Source organism: Myotis myotis, unplaced genomic scaffold (genome assembly GCF_014108235.1).
Source record: "Myotis myotis isolate mMyoMyo1 unplaced genomic scaffold, mMyoMyo1.p scaffold_m19_p_2, whole genome shotgun sequence".
Taxonomy (NCBI): domain Eukaryota; kingdom Metazoa; phylum Chordata; class Mammalia; order Chiroptera; family Vespertilionidae; genus Myotis; species Myotis myotis.
Genome location: NW_023416324.1, coordinates 209,183,316 through 209,197,876, shown reverse-complemented (window position 1 = coordinate 209,197,876; position 14,561 = coordinate 209,183,316). Strand labels below are relative to the sequence as shown.

The 14,561-nt window shown below is 43.2% G+C and overlaps 1 protein-coding gene across 10 annotated transcripts in view; it reads left to right on the top strand.

Moving 5' to 3' along the window:
• Positions 1-14,182, top strand: part of TRAPPC10 (trafficking protein particle complex 10) — a 78,815-nt gene extending 64,633 nt beyond the window's left edge. For 6 of the 10 annotated variants that reach the window (XM_036351386.1, XM_036351384.1, XM_036351389.1 and 3 more), the window contains 5 exons: positions 1,888-2,014; positions 3,122-3,292; positions 8,049-8,226; positions 10,402-10,596; positions 10,840-14,182. In XM_036351386.1, the coding sequence (XP_036207279.1) occupies positions 1,888-2,014; positions 3,122-3,292; positions 8,049-8,226; positions 10,402-10,596; positions 10,840-11,078 (910 nt within the window). In that variant the 3' untranslated portion in view covers positions 11,079-14,182. The other 4 variants (XM_036351385.1, XM_036351388.1, XM_036351387.1 and 1 more) reach the window with 4 other exon arrangements.
• The last annotated feature ends 379 nt before the right edge of the window (positions 14,183-14,561 follow it).

Genomic DNA, 14,561 nt, shown 5'->3' with positions numbered 1-14,561 from the left:
GTTTGTTAAACTAGTTTCCCCAGCATCTCTAGCTAATTCTAGAGCAGGCCTTTTCAGCCTCAACACTGCTGATGCTGTGGGTCGATAACTTACTCTGGACACTGCTCTGGGCACTGCCCTGTGCATTGTAGGGTGTTAGCAGCTCACTGCTTTATGCCAGTGATACTCCCCATCCTGCCCACCCCAGTGTGACAACCAAAAAATGTCTCCAGACATTGCCCAACGTCCCCTGGCTGGAGTGTGTGTGGGGAAATTGCTGCCAGTTGAGAACCACTGCGCTTGAGGCTTGATCAGATTCACAGTCAGCCCTTGGAAAGGCTGGAATCTTTGAGATGTGTCCTGTGCTTCATATGTCACTGCATCAGGAGACATTCCCGTTGTCCCCAGTGGGTGATGCTCACATGACCACTGGGCTTAGGTGAGTCTGGCCCATCATTGTAATATCCCCTTCTGCTTCAGCCAGGGCTTATTTGGGTAATTTGGAAACAAAAATGTCAGAATCATATTTATTTATTTATTTGAGAACTTTTAAGATTTATTTTTAAGCAAAATAGTGAAATACTTAGAGCTCACCTGTGAGGTAGTGAGTTTTTATAAAATTAAATTTATTGGGGTGACATTGGTCAACATGAACATATAGGTTTCAGAACCATATTTAGAGTGGAATAAATAAAACCCCCTAAATAAAGGAGCATGAAACATCTTCAGTTAGCATAGTTGTCTTAAATTAGTGGTATGTAGAAGATAACAACTTTTAGTAATACCATGAAAAAAGAAACTACAACAATGCTATTGGAAAAAAATACCCCTAACTTTCTAATGATTACAGATAAAGACATTATGCATCTTTTCGCAGCACCCTATAATTTTTAGGCCAGGGTACAATTACAATATTCATAATTCCTGAAATTGTCTGTGTTAAAACCTAGTTATAAAAATTATGTATTTCAAGGATAACATTATTGTAAGCCTTTATAGAATATTGTAACATACTTACATTAGTCTCTAGATTTGGGTCAAAATATTTAATGATTGGAAATAACTAGCAGTGGAGAAAAGTTTTGGTTAGTTGTTACAGTGTCAGATGACGAACAATACTATCTTAATTTTGCAGTATACTGAGGTTGCTGGTGCTGTTTTATATAGTGAAATAGCAGCCTTTCAGGAAACAAAGTTCAATAATAAGACATTTAACTTCTTCATTTAAAAACAAAACAAAACAATTTTAAACAGAACTGAGTTGCTTTAAGAACTGTCTTTTCAAAACTCCTCTTTACCTGTAACAGAAATTAAAGTGAATCCTGTACTTAGTTTCTCAGTGAGTAATCATTATTTGTGATCACTACTTTCCTAGTAACTCATTTAGATCCATTGCAGGTTTAGGGAACTCAGTTATAATTGTGTAGAAATACTGTATCCGAATCAGAATGTTCTTTAATCCATTTTTCCTTAGAAATAGTTCATTTAGAAAGATTTATATTTTCTGACCCTTTTACATGTGAAATCAAAAGTAGGAATATAAGTAACAACCTGTTCTTATTTATTTTCCTGTGTCACTTTTTTTTTAAATATATTTTTATTGATTTCAGAGAGGAAGGAATATGGGAGAGAGAGATAGAAACATCAATGATGAGAGAGAATCATTGATTGGCTGCCTCCTGCACGCCCCACACTGGGGACCGAGCCCGCAACCCGGGCATGTGCCTTTGACTGGAATTGAACCTGGGACCCTTCAGTCCACAGGCTGACGCTCTATCCACCGAGCCAAACCGGCCAGGGCCTGTGTCACTTTTTTGATTCCCCAGAGAGGGTCTTCTTAACAAAGCCAAAGTATATTTCATAAAGTTCTTAAATGTCAAAGCCATATTTTTTGTTTTTCTGCTTTAGGAAATATATTCAAGTTTGTGTCCAGAATCTGTCGGAACTTGACTTTCGCCTGTCAGATAGTGATCTTGTAGACACTGGGGATAGTACTGACCTGCAGCTACTGCCGTTGAACACAAAATCCCAGCAGGTAACCGTCTTCCAGAATTGAGCATGAACTCGACAGAACACAGGAGAACAAGGGTGTACTGGCCGAGCCACCCACACGTGTTGGTGGACATGGCAGAGGAAGCCTCTCCATCCAGAGAATGGCGTGCTGGTGGTCAGTAAGCAGCCCACGCACCTGAGACTGCCGGGAACCGCAGCTTTGTGCCGCAGCGTGCATGTCCACCCCCACTCTGTGGGCCGAGTGGTACAGTGAAGGGATTAGATTCTCATTAGAAGAATTAAATCTTACACTTGTCCTACCCTGCGTACAGATTTATGTAACTACAAGCTTATTTGTAGTCTCATGTGGACAGGGAATGGTGGCTGCTCCACTCTGCCTGTCATTCAGTGCCTGCCCGCGCCCCAGGAAGAAATCAGAGGTGCTGGTGTAAAGGGGTCTTACCCATGTTCACACTGCCTGGCTAAATCCTGACCTTGCTTTTCATGTTCATTTGTCACATGCGTTTTAGACAGTAAGTGCTGAGTGTTTAGAAGAGCAAAGGTTCTTAATGATTGCCTAATTTTTAGCATTTTCAAAGGATTTTCCCCAACTAACAGCTGACACTACCCAATTTTATGGCGGTGCTATAGGTGTGCACTTTTTGTGTGAGGTGGTGCTAGTTCCTCACTTAACTTAATGTTAAATACGAAGTAATTGGCATGGGTGTAGATTTCCTTTTTAATTGGTTGATGCATTTCCCACTTTGGAAATGTATGGGATACTATATACTAATAAACATTCCTTAAGCTTTTTCATCTCCTATGCTGTGAAACTTAGGAAATCTTAAAAAATTAAGACCTTTTTACCAACCTTGTGCATCCTGCTCTGAGGGCAAGGGCAGCAGGGGGAGTGGGGTCAGTGGTAAGGGTACAGGACTTAGCACAACACACTCTGGATGTCAGTAGCAGAGCTCTGTGGGGTCTCTTTTTCGGCTCACCCGCGTTCCCATTGCAGGAAGTGTGTCTTTGACAGACTGTGGCTTTTTCTGTGTGCGTGCGTGTGTGCGTGTGTACGTGTGTGCGCGCGCATGCATGTGCATTGCTGGCGGAGTGTGGCTTTGTCTCTGCAGTGACACCGACTCTCTTGCAGCACATCTGCAGCCGGCAGTCGGTGTTCTTTGTCTGGGAACTGACGTGGACAAGAGAGCCTCCCACTTCGCTGCGTGGCCGGTTCTCCATGGAATTCCGCCCGGCTTCTGAAGAACGGCTGTCTATCTCCTTAAAGCCCTATACTTATGAATTTCAAGTGGAAAACTTTTTTGTATGTATTGTATTATTTTTTTGGTGAGATGTGGGGTGGGAAAATGAAAAGTCATGTATTCTTTATAATCTAGAAAAATTAGACAAGATCTTTCAATATAATGAAGCAACAGTTCAAAGAAAATAGTTAACGCTTGGGGTAGTTAAATCACTGACTGACTGTATTTGATCCCAGGTCTTTTTCAGGTGACATGATACATGTGCACTATTGCAGGCGGCTCTAAGATGAGTGTTTATTAGCATAAAGACCAAAGACTTACTGCTACTCCCTTCTCCTCCTTAGTTGACTTTAGTAGAGTCCTTTCATCTTGATCATTCGCTACTACATAGGGCGGTTGTGTTATAAAGACATGTCTCTAGTTTTCTAAAAGAAAAAGTGAAAATATCATAGTTTACTTAATGTCGGGAAGATTTTTATAGCCTGCGCATGGAGCTTAAAGTAGCCTTGAGCTAGGTGAGTAGATAGTTGGTTTTTGTTTCTTTAGTGAAATTATTGGATTTTGTGTTAGCTAAATGAAAATGAAAATACAGTTGACCCTGAACAACTCAGGGGATTAGGGATACCCCCCCCGCCCCCCCCACCCCCACCCCCGCAGTCGAAAATCCACATATAACTTTTTTTTTCTTTATTGATTAAGGTGTTACATATGAGTCCTTATTCCCCCATTGCCCCCCCACACACACACACATATAACTTCTGATTCCCTCAAAATTTATCTACCATTAGCCTACTGTTGGCGAGAAGCCTTACTGATAACATAAACAGACGATTGACACATATTTGTATGTTATCTGTTACATATTATATTTTTACAAAAAAGTAAGCTAGAGGAAGGAAGTGTTATTTAAAAAAATCATAAGGAAAAGAAAATACACTTACAGTATTTAAAAAAAAATCTGTGTATAAGTAAGTGGTCTTGTGCAGCTCAAACCTGTATTTTTCAAGGGTCAACAATTTTGTGGTATTTCATTTTCTTTTCTTTATTACTGAAATTGTCAACACTTTGAGAAGTGTTTGTGCTGACAGCTTTTGATTAGCAATCTTTTCAATATCTCCTTTCAACTAAAAGACTATTTGTTTTGACCCTCTGTCTTATTTAACTGTCCATATTAGCTATAGTGTACAACATGATCATATTAATAGCAGCTGAACATTAAGTCGTTCACATGGTAGAGGGTCTGCAGAAATTTCATCTGGTTTGCTGATACAGATTATTATTAACTGGTTAGCAGTGTTTACTGGTACCTTAATCTTTTTTGCTTCCTCTTCAAATGAAGAGCATAGAACATTTTTCCTTTAGAACTGTACAAGCTGAGTAAAAGGCCAGAGAAACAATCTGGTGGGTTGTTCTTTTCACAACTGAGGACCAGATATATGGATACCACTTTTTTTTAAAGGCTATATTGAGATATGATTGATATGCCATGAAGTTCACTCATTTAAAGGGTACAGTTTAATGATCTTTCTTCATTCAAAAAGAAACTACGTGCCTCGTTAACAGTCACTCCCCATCCCATCCTCTTCTCAACTCCTGGCAGTGACGTCACAGCCTAGAGGCCAAGCTGTCTATGAGTTGGTCTGTTCTGAACAGATCATATAAATGGGATCATGTTGTGTGTGATCTTTTTGTGCCTGGCTTTCTTCACTTGGAATAGTGTTCCCAGGGTTTATTCATTTTGTAGCAGGATCAGAACTTCATTCCTTTTTATGGTTGAATAATATTCTAGTGTGGACAGACCACATTTTGTTTTTCTGTTATCAAAGAGACATCACTTTACATTCCCATTGGCAACATACGAGGGTTGCAATCCCCACCTCCTCGCCAACACTTGTGTTTGTTGTCATTTTTATTAGAACCATCCCAGTGGGTGTGAAGTGGTATCTCGTGGTTTTGATTTGCATTCCCCTGATGACTGATGACTTTAAGCATCTTTCATGTGCTTATTGGCCATTTGTATGTCTTCTTTGGAGAAATGTCTACCCAAGTCCTTTGCCCATTTTTTATAAGGTTGTCTTTTTATTACTGAGTTATAAGTGTTCTTTATATAGTTTAGATATCGGTCCCTTATCAGATATGATTTGCAAATATTTTCTCTCATTTTGTGGATTATATTTTCACTTTCTTGATGATGTCCTTTGAAACACAAATCTTTACTTTATATGAAGTCCAACTTACTAATCTCTCTTATTTTTTGTACATTTGGTATAGAATCTTAGAAATCATTGCTTATCCCAAGGTAAAAAAGATTTCCTTCATGTTTTCTTCTAAGAGTTTTATAGTTTTAGCTCTTACATGTAGGTCTGTGATCTATTTTGAGTGAGCCTTTGTGTATGGGATAGGCAGGGGTCCAAATTCATTCTTTCCATGTGGTTATTCAGGCGTACCTATACCATTTGTTGGAAACACTGTTCTTTCCCCATTGGATGGTCTTGGCACCCTTGTTGAAAATCATTTGGCCATAAATGTTAGAATTTATTTCTGCCAGGGTTTATTTCTAAATAAATAGTTCTAAATATGTCTAACACTGTCCCTAAAGCCTCAGCAGTTGCTGTCAGGTTTGGGAGGCACGTCCTGTGCTTCCACTCAGCTGCTGGCTGCTGCCCTGCATTCCACATGCAGCCAGAAGGTGATGCTCAGGGACACACACTTGGAGCGCACTCACCTTCAGTCTGCAGCTGCGCTTCCTTCCAGGCTCTGAGCAAAGGCACATTCCACCTCGGCTGAGCTTCCTGGGAGCAGATTTCTCAGGCGGCTCTGCTGTGGTGCCAGCGTTCCTCCTTCTCCTGCCACCGCTGCGTCCCCCAGTCCACAGACATGCGTCTCCTTGCCCGTCCACGGGCTTGTGTCCATTTGTACCTGCAAGTGCAGGCATCTTTTTTGTCCAGTGAAGAGCTGCATAAACTTCCAGTGCAGCCCTCTTCTGATGGGTACAAGTCTGTCCTGTCCCCAACAGCCATGATTGGGTGTTTGACAGGGAAACAAACCGCTGATCGAGGCCCATCAGGGTTACTGTCAGCCTTGTTAGCTCCCAGAAAAACATGAAATCTTCTTTGAACATTTTATAACAACAACAGAACACTTTAAATTGAGTTATACTCTAAGTAATTACTTTATATATCTGTTATAACTTCAGGAAATTAACACCTAGTAAGTGGAGCACAGGTAGCTGGATGGTGAGCTGTGGTTCAACAATAGACCACAAGGGGAGTTGAAATAGAGAAATGTATTACTTACAGGTTCTGGAGGAGGTACCCTACACGCCTGGAGAGGCCACACCGGAGGGTCATGGGCAGAGTGCACACAGGGAGCAGGGCCTGGGGCTCATGCCTTTATTAGGGCCTGTGGGTGGAGTGCTTTGAGGTTCTTGGACTCAGACTGGATTCGTCAATTCCAACCGGGGCTTGGGTAAGCCCCCAGGGCTCTTACTAAGGGGCACGTAGGGGAAGGCGCTGGGAGGCAGGGGCGACTGTTGATCTCAGGTACTGGAGAAACTGTATCAGGATATACGTTTGCTCGTGACTCTCTGGGCTGTTATCTAGGGCAGCAGTCGCCAACTGGTGGTCTGCGGGCCACTGGTGGTCCGTGAGTCCAAAAGGCTGGTGACCGCTGATGCAGGGTGTGGCTTGCACGAGGGGCCAGTGTTAGTTGAGGGCCCCGCTGGGCCAACACGGAGTAGCTGAGCTACACTCAGTGGTGTCCTGAAAGAAAGGCGCTCACCTTCCCAAGTGGAGCCTGCAGCGTGCGGCAGGTGGGCATAATCCCCTGGCAGGCTTTGGGTCTTTGTCCTGGGTGGCAAGCCAATGTTGGGTGAGTGTGAATAGGTATGAATATCAGATAAACATGTTACGGAGAAGGAAACATTGCAGAGAAAGCTGGTATGAACTTGATATTGGGTGATCCCAAGGAATTAATGTTAAATTTGCTAGTTGTTATAATGGCATTATGTTTTGTTAAGAAAATGCCTATGTGTTTAGTATTACATACTGAAGCACACATGGGTAAAACGACAGATTGTCTGAAATTTGCTAAAAATACCCCAGGCGAGCTTTCCCTGCTGATAGTGCTCTCGCAAACACGGTGAGCGTTCCTGAAACCCACGGGACTTTCTGTAAGAGTGTGGCAAGCATCAACCCCACCAGGTAACAGTGCGAGAAGGGCAAGGATTCTCTGTGTGCGCTGGAAAGCGGCGTTGTGACAGGAGGCAGCGTGGCTATGGTGGGCAGACTAAGCCGATTTTCTGAAAAAAAGGCTAACACTACAAAGAAGATTGTGCTGAGGCTTGAATGTGTTGTGCCCAATTGCTGGTGATTAAGAGGTGCAAGCATTTGGAACTGGGAAGAGATAAGAAGAGAAAGGGTCAAATGATCTAGTTCTAAGCCTCATATTTTTTTTATTATATGACAATAAAATTTGGTATGTTCACTTAAAAAAAATACACCAGCGTAGATGGATAGATGAGGAAGCAAATGAACGGCATGTTGATAACCTGGGATGTGGGTGACGGCACACAGAGTCGCTGCATGTGCTGTTAGCGTGCCCGAGCGTCAGCCCGCCGTGAAGCAAGGCCTCCCAAGAGCACTGAGTCGTTCAGGGCAAGCGCAGCTGCTCTGCTGGCGGATGGCACCGCGCTGGGCAGGCGTCTCCTCCGTTCTCCTCGGAGTCTGAGGGCAGCACCTTGTCTGCCTCACAGCGTTTCTGCAGATTTGTCTTCAGTGTTACACATCGCCGTTGTCCTTTTCTCCCCCTCTCGCCCAGACCTTATATACTGTGAAAGCTGAGATCCTGCCCCCCGCGGGGACGGAGCTCTGTAGGACAGGCTCGCTCTGCGCCCTGGAGGTGTCCATCACGCGCCTGTCGGGCCTCCTGGAAGTGGACAGGGATGAAGCACTGACGGAATCCGACGAGTACTTTTCGACCAAGCTGATGTATGAAGGTAGGTTAGAGGCTTCTTTCTTCCTAACTGTTGTGCTGATCCAGAGTGCTGAGTGAGTATGCCCTCTCTCCCAGAGTGTAGTGTTCCTTGTCCAAAGAGAACGTGCTAGAACTGAATGTTTCTATACAATGTGGCCCTACGCTCGCAGGAAGTTGAACTTGGTTGTTATGGAGTCCTCTTCTAACAGGTGTTATCCAGCAGCTGTTGGGCTCAGAGCTGAGCCCATGGTAGCACTTGGAGCTACTTTCCTTTCTGCTGTGACTCGGGGTCTTCACCTCACCTTGAAGCAAAGTCCGAACCCCATGGCTCAGCAGTTCAGGTGTCCTGTAATCATGGCTCCTGCCCTTTTCCCTCCAGCCCCTTTCACCACATTTTCATACCTCATCCCCATGTGACCCCACAGCGACCCCCTGCGCCCGGCCCCTGCTCCATCGCTGATTGCTTGGGCACCCTTCGCACCCCTCCCCCTCAGGCCTGGCTCCTTCAGTAGCAGGCCTCAGTTTTTGGTGTCAGGACCCTTTATTCTCTAAAAAATTATCTAGGAGCCAAATATTTACTTATTTACTTAAAATAATAGAACTGTTCTCCCAAACAACAACAACAGCAAAAACTAGCAAGAGAAACATTGTTTTTGCATTCTTTCAAAGCTCTTTAATTTCCGGCTTCTGGGGGTAACTTGAGTTTTCCTGTCGGCTGCGTTTGGTCTGCAGTAATCAGAGCGGTCCAAGGATGTGACGAAACGCCAGTCTCTCACACCGATGTAGACGGAACCGGGAGGAATAGGGTAGCAGCTTTCCGGTAATTAGATACTCTTCGGTCCTACACCAAAGCCTGGCACGTGGCTGTTGTTACAGCTGGATACTGTGAGGTCTGAGGTCACACCAATGGCCCTTTTGTACTGGATTTCATGAAATCCTTTTATCTGACTTGCATTTTGCAAGGCATCACTTTGTAGCACCATGCATTGGTCATTTGAGCACCGTGGTTCCTGAGTTATACAGATCTTCTCAGTGTTGCCACCTTTCATTACACCCTCACAGATTCACATCGTTTCCAGCTCAGACTGAACTCATCAGGATGGTCTGATTATAGGGACATTGTCAAGCTCACAATGGCAAGTGCAAGTTTTCCAAAATTCTAATTTTTGATGAGACTTTTCAGATTGTATCATTGGCCACTTCTTTAAAGTGACAGGCTCATGTCATTCAATTGAAAGAAAATGTCTGCAAAAACCCAAGACTGAGTAGCCACAGCTGCGAAGTCGAGGCGAGCTCAGCAGTCTGGCACCCTGCGCTGTGCAGATGCCCGGTCCTACATCATAGGAGTCAGCGAGGCTGGGGAGGCGGGCGATGGGCACACAGGCCTCTCTGCTGTTTGCAGCTTCTTGTGAGTCTAGAATCATTTCACAAAGTTAGGACAGGAATGTGAAAATGGCTTTGGCCCACCCTGAGGACCACACTCTGGGAACTGCTGCTCCAAGGTGTCCCTCCGGATGCTGTATGTCCTTTGCACAGCTCTGCATGTCCTTGGCACCACTCATCTTCAGAGGTTCCCCATCTGCAGGAAGCCCTCTGTGACCCCCTCTTTGCTGCTCATAGAACTTGCAGTCACATGCTCCTAGGCTCCTGCTTTATTTCCTGTGACCCGGATGCTCTGCCCTCTTTGCAGGGTCATCTGCTTCTTGAGGACAACGATGCTGTCCTACATACTTTGGAGTGACGGCTCAGTTAAGTGTTTGACTTGCACTGGATTATACACAGCTGTGTTATTATTAGCGTCAATAATAACACCTTCTGTGTATTAGACTGAGCGGCAGCTGGGATGTAGCCTCTCTGCTCTGATGCCACCCATTAGAAGATGCCACCTTTGGTGCCGCCCCCATTCCTCATTTAGCAGCCAGGCAGCCATCTCCTGAAGTATCACACAGGTTGTGCGGTGATTTCGAACAGAATTGAACCCTTGTTCGTTTATTGATGAGAAGAGTGATTTCCCTGGCATCAGCATGGGTCTTGCTTGCTCCACCGTGTGTGTCTTATTGGAACGTGCAGTCACAAGACATGGAGGCAGAGACATGTTTGGGGTTTTACGCTGAGTGTGAGACTGTTGATGCTTTCATTTGGTATGAATATGCATGCCCTTTTCCGGGGTAAGACAGTGCTTCCCTCTCTGTTTCAGTGGTCGACAACAGTAGCAACTGGGCAGTGTGTGGGAAAAGTTCTGGAGTCATCTCCATGCCTGTGGTCGCTCAGGCAACGCACAGAGTCCACATGGAGGTGATGCCCCTGTTCGCGGGTTACCTGCCCCTTCCCGACGTCAGGCTCTTTAAGTACCTCCCACATCACTCTGCGCACTCCTCACAACTGGACGCCGGTAAGGACTCTGGTGCGGGGAGCAGGCCTGCTCACCACAGCATGTTCTCTGGGCCAGGGTGACCAGCCTTGGGCAACTGCCCTGGAGCTCAGTCCTTTGAGGACTTGCGTGCTAGGTTCCTGTACGGGTTGCCTGAGTTAACACGCTGCTGCACTGAAGGTTGTCTTGGGAGGCTTGCCACTCCCCATGGTGGGTAAAGGCTCTGCGGCCGTGGCCTCATCTCACTTCCTGTGTGTTTTGCAGACAGCTGGATAGAAAACGACAGCCTGTCGGTGGACAAGCATGTGGATGACCAGCTGGACAGCAGCAGCATCAAGAGCAGGGGCAGCGTGCACTCGGCCGCCAGCAGTGAGCATAAAGGCTTGCCTATGCCCCGGCTGCAGGCGCTACCGCCCGGCCAGGTCTTCAACTCCAGCACGGGCATGCAGATCCTGGTCATCCCCAGCAAAGATGACCATGTTCTGGAAGTCAGTGTCACATGACCACTCCTCCAGTTAACACGCCCAGACCCAGTGTGAATGCACTCCAAGGGATCCTACTCGATTGTCCTCCATTGTCATTCTAGCTCTAACCAGATCTGGGACTCTGCCTGGCCATGGAAGCATCAGAGCGTCTCAGTGTGCAGCCGGTCAGCTGAGTCCAGCGTTAGGTTTGTGTGGTCAGTGGTGTAAGGTTGTTCCTTTCTCATCTCCCCGTCCCTGTGCTGGTGTCCCCCAGTGCTGGCCCGGAGCCCACTTCCTCATCCCTCACTCCCTGCTCATGAAAGCTCTGCAGAGGGGTCTTTCACCCAGACAACCTCTGGTTCTTTTTCTTCTTCTTCTTCTTCTTCTGGTTCTTTAGGGAGGTCTGTGTGTCTTCCAGAGAGGCACACGACAGGCCTTGCAGTCTTATCAGTAACACGTGTGTGCCTTTCTGGTCACACGGCCGCCCAATTTCTGGACCAGGTGGATTTGTCAGTCTCCTAAGGAGTAACACAGTCCTTTACCTCAGCTCATCTAGTTGTGCTTTTCTAGAAAAATACCCTTTTGGGGCAGGTGGGTGGGCTAATGGGTGGGGGGGGAGGGAACAACCCCTTCTGTGCCTTGGGATGTCAAACTGGGCGGACCTGGAGCACCCATTACTGGAGCCATTTTAAAGGTACTTTAAGATAGAGCAGGGCCTAAGGAACAGTTCAGTGTTGAAGCAGCTTAGGAATAAATGTTTCTGGGACACTTTTTCCCTCATAATGTTGATTGAATATTATATGCACTTGAAATTAAAAATATATTTATTTTAATTGTCATATATGTGAGGGTTAATATGTTGTGTTTTCTCTCACCTTTAAACTTAAAGTCTTTACATCTAATTGTAACTGTAAAATCAATATTTTTCTTTTGCACCTTAAATCTTAGAAATTTAGAGGTTCCATTTAAGTGAAGATTAGAGGGGTCCTCTCAGTGCATTTCTAGTCTGGTTGTGGAAGGGGCGAAAGTCTTGGCATATTCTCTGCTGGTCCACTAAATTGCAGTTATATCATACCAATGGATTAATTTGCTTTTGGTTGTAAATTTAATTGTACATATGGTTGATTTATTATTTTTAAAAGTACAAATTAACTGAGGTAATGTTTATGTATAAGTTGCACCAAAAATCAAGGACAGAATAAATGCGTGTTTGTTTTTATTGGTGTGAAAGTCACAGCTTGTAAATAAGTGTTGTATGTATTAAACCTTTTCCACCTCTCCAAAGCAATGTATTTTTGTACATATGGAATAGAGAACTCTTAATTCACTAGGAAAGTGTGATCGAAATTGAACTTGAACAGATTAATGCAAGTGAGGGTGGGGCTTCATGTGAATAACCTCAAATGTGTAAGCCTTACAGAAATAGGAGCCCCCTGCAGCTGCTACTAGCCGGGGCTTGTCACCTGCTTGAGAGAGGCTGGTACTGAGGTAAAAGGTCAGATCAGTACATATACAACACAGCAGTCTCATTGTTCTGTAGGTTGTCTGTATCAACTCATTCAACAAATACAGGTGGTGTCATTTCTCCCCCATGTCTTCTTCGTTTATAGAAATTGGAGAAGTGTGTGAAGAAGATAAATATTTGTATATTTAATTAAACTTTCCAGAAATTTATCTTCCTTATGAGCCGTTTAAAACTAATAAACTTGGTCAACTTTTTAGGCAAATTAGAACTTCAGCATCTAATGATGGGTTAGGGTTTCTAAAATACATTTGTTTTATTGTAAAAATTGATGATTGCCCTACAAAGATCTACCAAGCCCTGTGAATGAAGAGATCTTTTGAGATTTGATTTGGCCAGAAAAGCTCTAATCCTCGTGGTCAGCCTTGGAGCCCAGGGGACAAATCCATGTGTAACTTTCCCCCTTCCTTCTGAAGGGGCAGTGTGATTCAATGGTGACCTTATTTCTGTTTGTGTCTGGGCTCTAATCCCAGGATGACATTCTCTAATTATAGAGAGGGGAAAAATGGAGGGGAAATCCAGATGTTTATGGCGGTTTCTTACTGTCTGAAAATTTAAGGAAATCAAATTTATCTCAGGTTTTGTTTTTTTACCCTTACCAAAAGATCTTTTGCAATATAAATTACCATTTTAAAGGTACTTTAAGATAGAGTACCTCTGTTTTTTAAATTTTATTTTTGTTTTTTACACAAAGGAAGAATGTCACCTAAAACTTTATCTTTTTTTTTTAACTGAAAGGCTACACTTGGATTTTTGTGGTGTTTAAAATAAAATAAGGCTTATGGGTTTGAGACTAGCTGGTTTAGTTGATAAAGATGTAGCAGCTGTTAAATAATTATGAAGCCAGATTTAGAATATGCATCTTAAAAAAAAAAACCAATATGCAGCTACTTTGCAAATATGTGTGGAAATGTAAATATTAGCAAAAGGAACAGAAAGTAAGTTATAATTTTGGTGAATTTCATGGGTCTCCTATGATTGGAAAAATTATAACTCTTCTGATTCTAATGTGAAAATAGATGTATTTAATCTGAAAATGACTTCTACCTACAGTTCCATTGTCAGCACAGGCTGTAGTGGGTTGTATTTCTAAATTAGTAAGTCTTAGTTGATGAGGATAGATATCCCACAAAGAGTCAGTAGAGAAAATACACACAGACTTATATTCAAATTGTCTTTAGTGTTTAAAATAAGATTGTTATAAAATGAATTTAAACACTCCAGGTGTGTATATAAAATGAAACGTTAAATATTTTTTATTAAAGAATTAGGCTGACATAAACATTTCACTGTTAACTGTGATCTTTAAAATAAGTCCTACATGATTTTAAAATTTGATTTTTTTTTCATGAAAATGTCCCTTCCTCTAAACTTACTCATTTCATACACCAAGCTATAAAACTAGAAGGCATTATTAATCAAATTTGCTGGGATTCTGTGACTGGAAAAGGTGACAAGTTGGTGACTTTGACACTGCAGGTATTAATTCCATTTTCAAGGTTTATTATGAAAGTCATTTTTCACATTATTCTGTAATATATTGTTAGACTAAAACCATTGTATTAAGACTGTTTAAAATGTAAGCATTTTAAATTCTGAAAATACACATTTTAAAAAGAAACCGCTGATTTGCATTTTGTTCTTTTCTGTGGGATGTGAAAATTGTGCAGTTAGAGTTTTCTTGTTTTTTCTCCCTTAACTTTGTTTCTGACTCTAAGCGTAGATTATTCGCGTTGGGGGAACGTTAGGGATTTTTTTTCATAACTTATTACCCCGTAGCTCACAGGAACCAAGACAAGTGAGTTTCAGAGGTTTCAGTTTTTGTAGACTTATTTGCCAACCTAACATTTGACAAGGTTACTGCCTCTGTGATGCTTGGTAGTATCGCTAATAGTTTTTTCGGAAAAGTGTGGTTTTCAACTTATTCAGAGTCTCGTTCTTTTTGATTCTCCTTTCATAATCCAACGCTATTAAGTAAGCGCGAGGTCGGATCTTCTCTC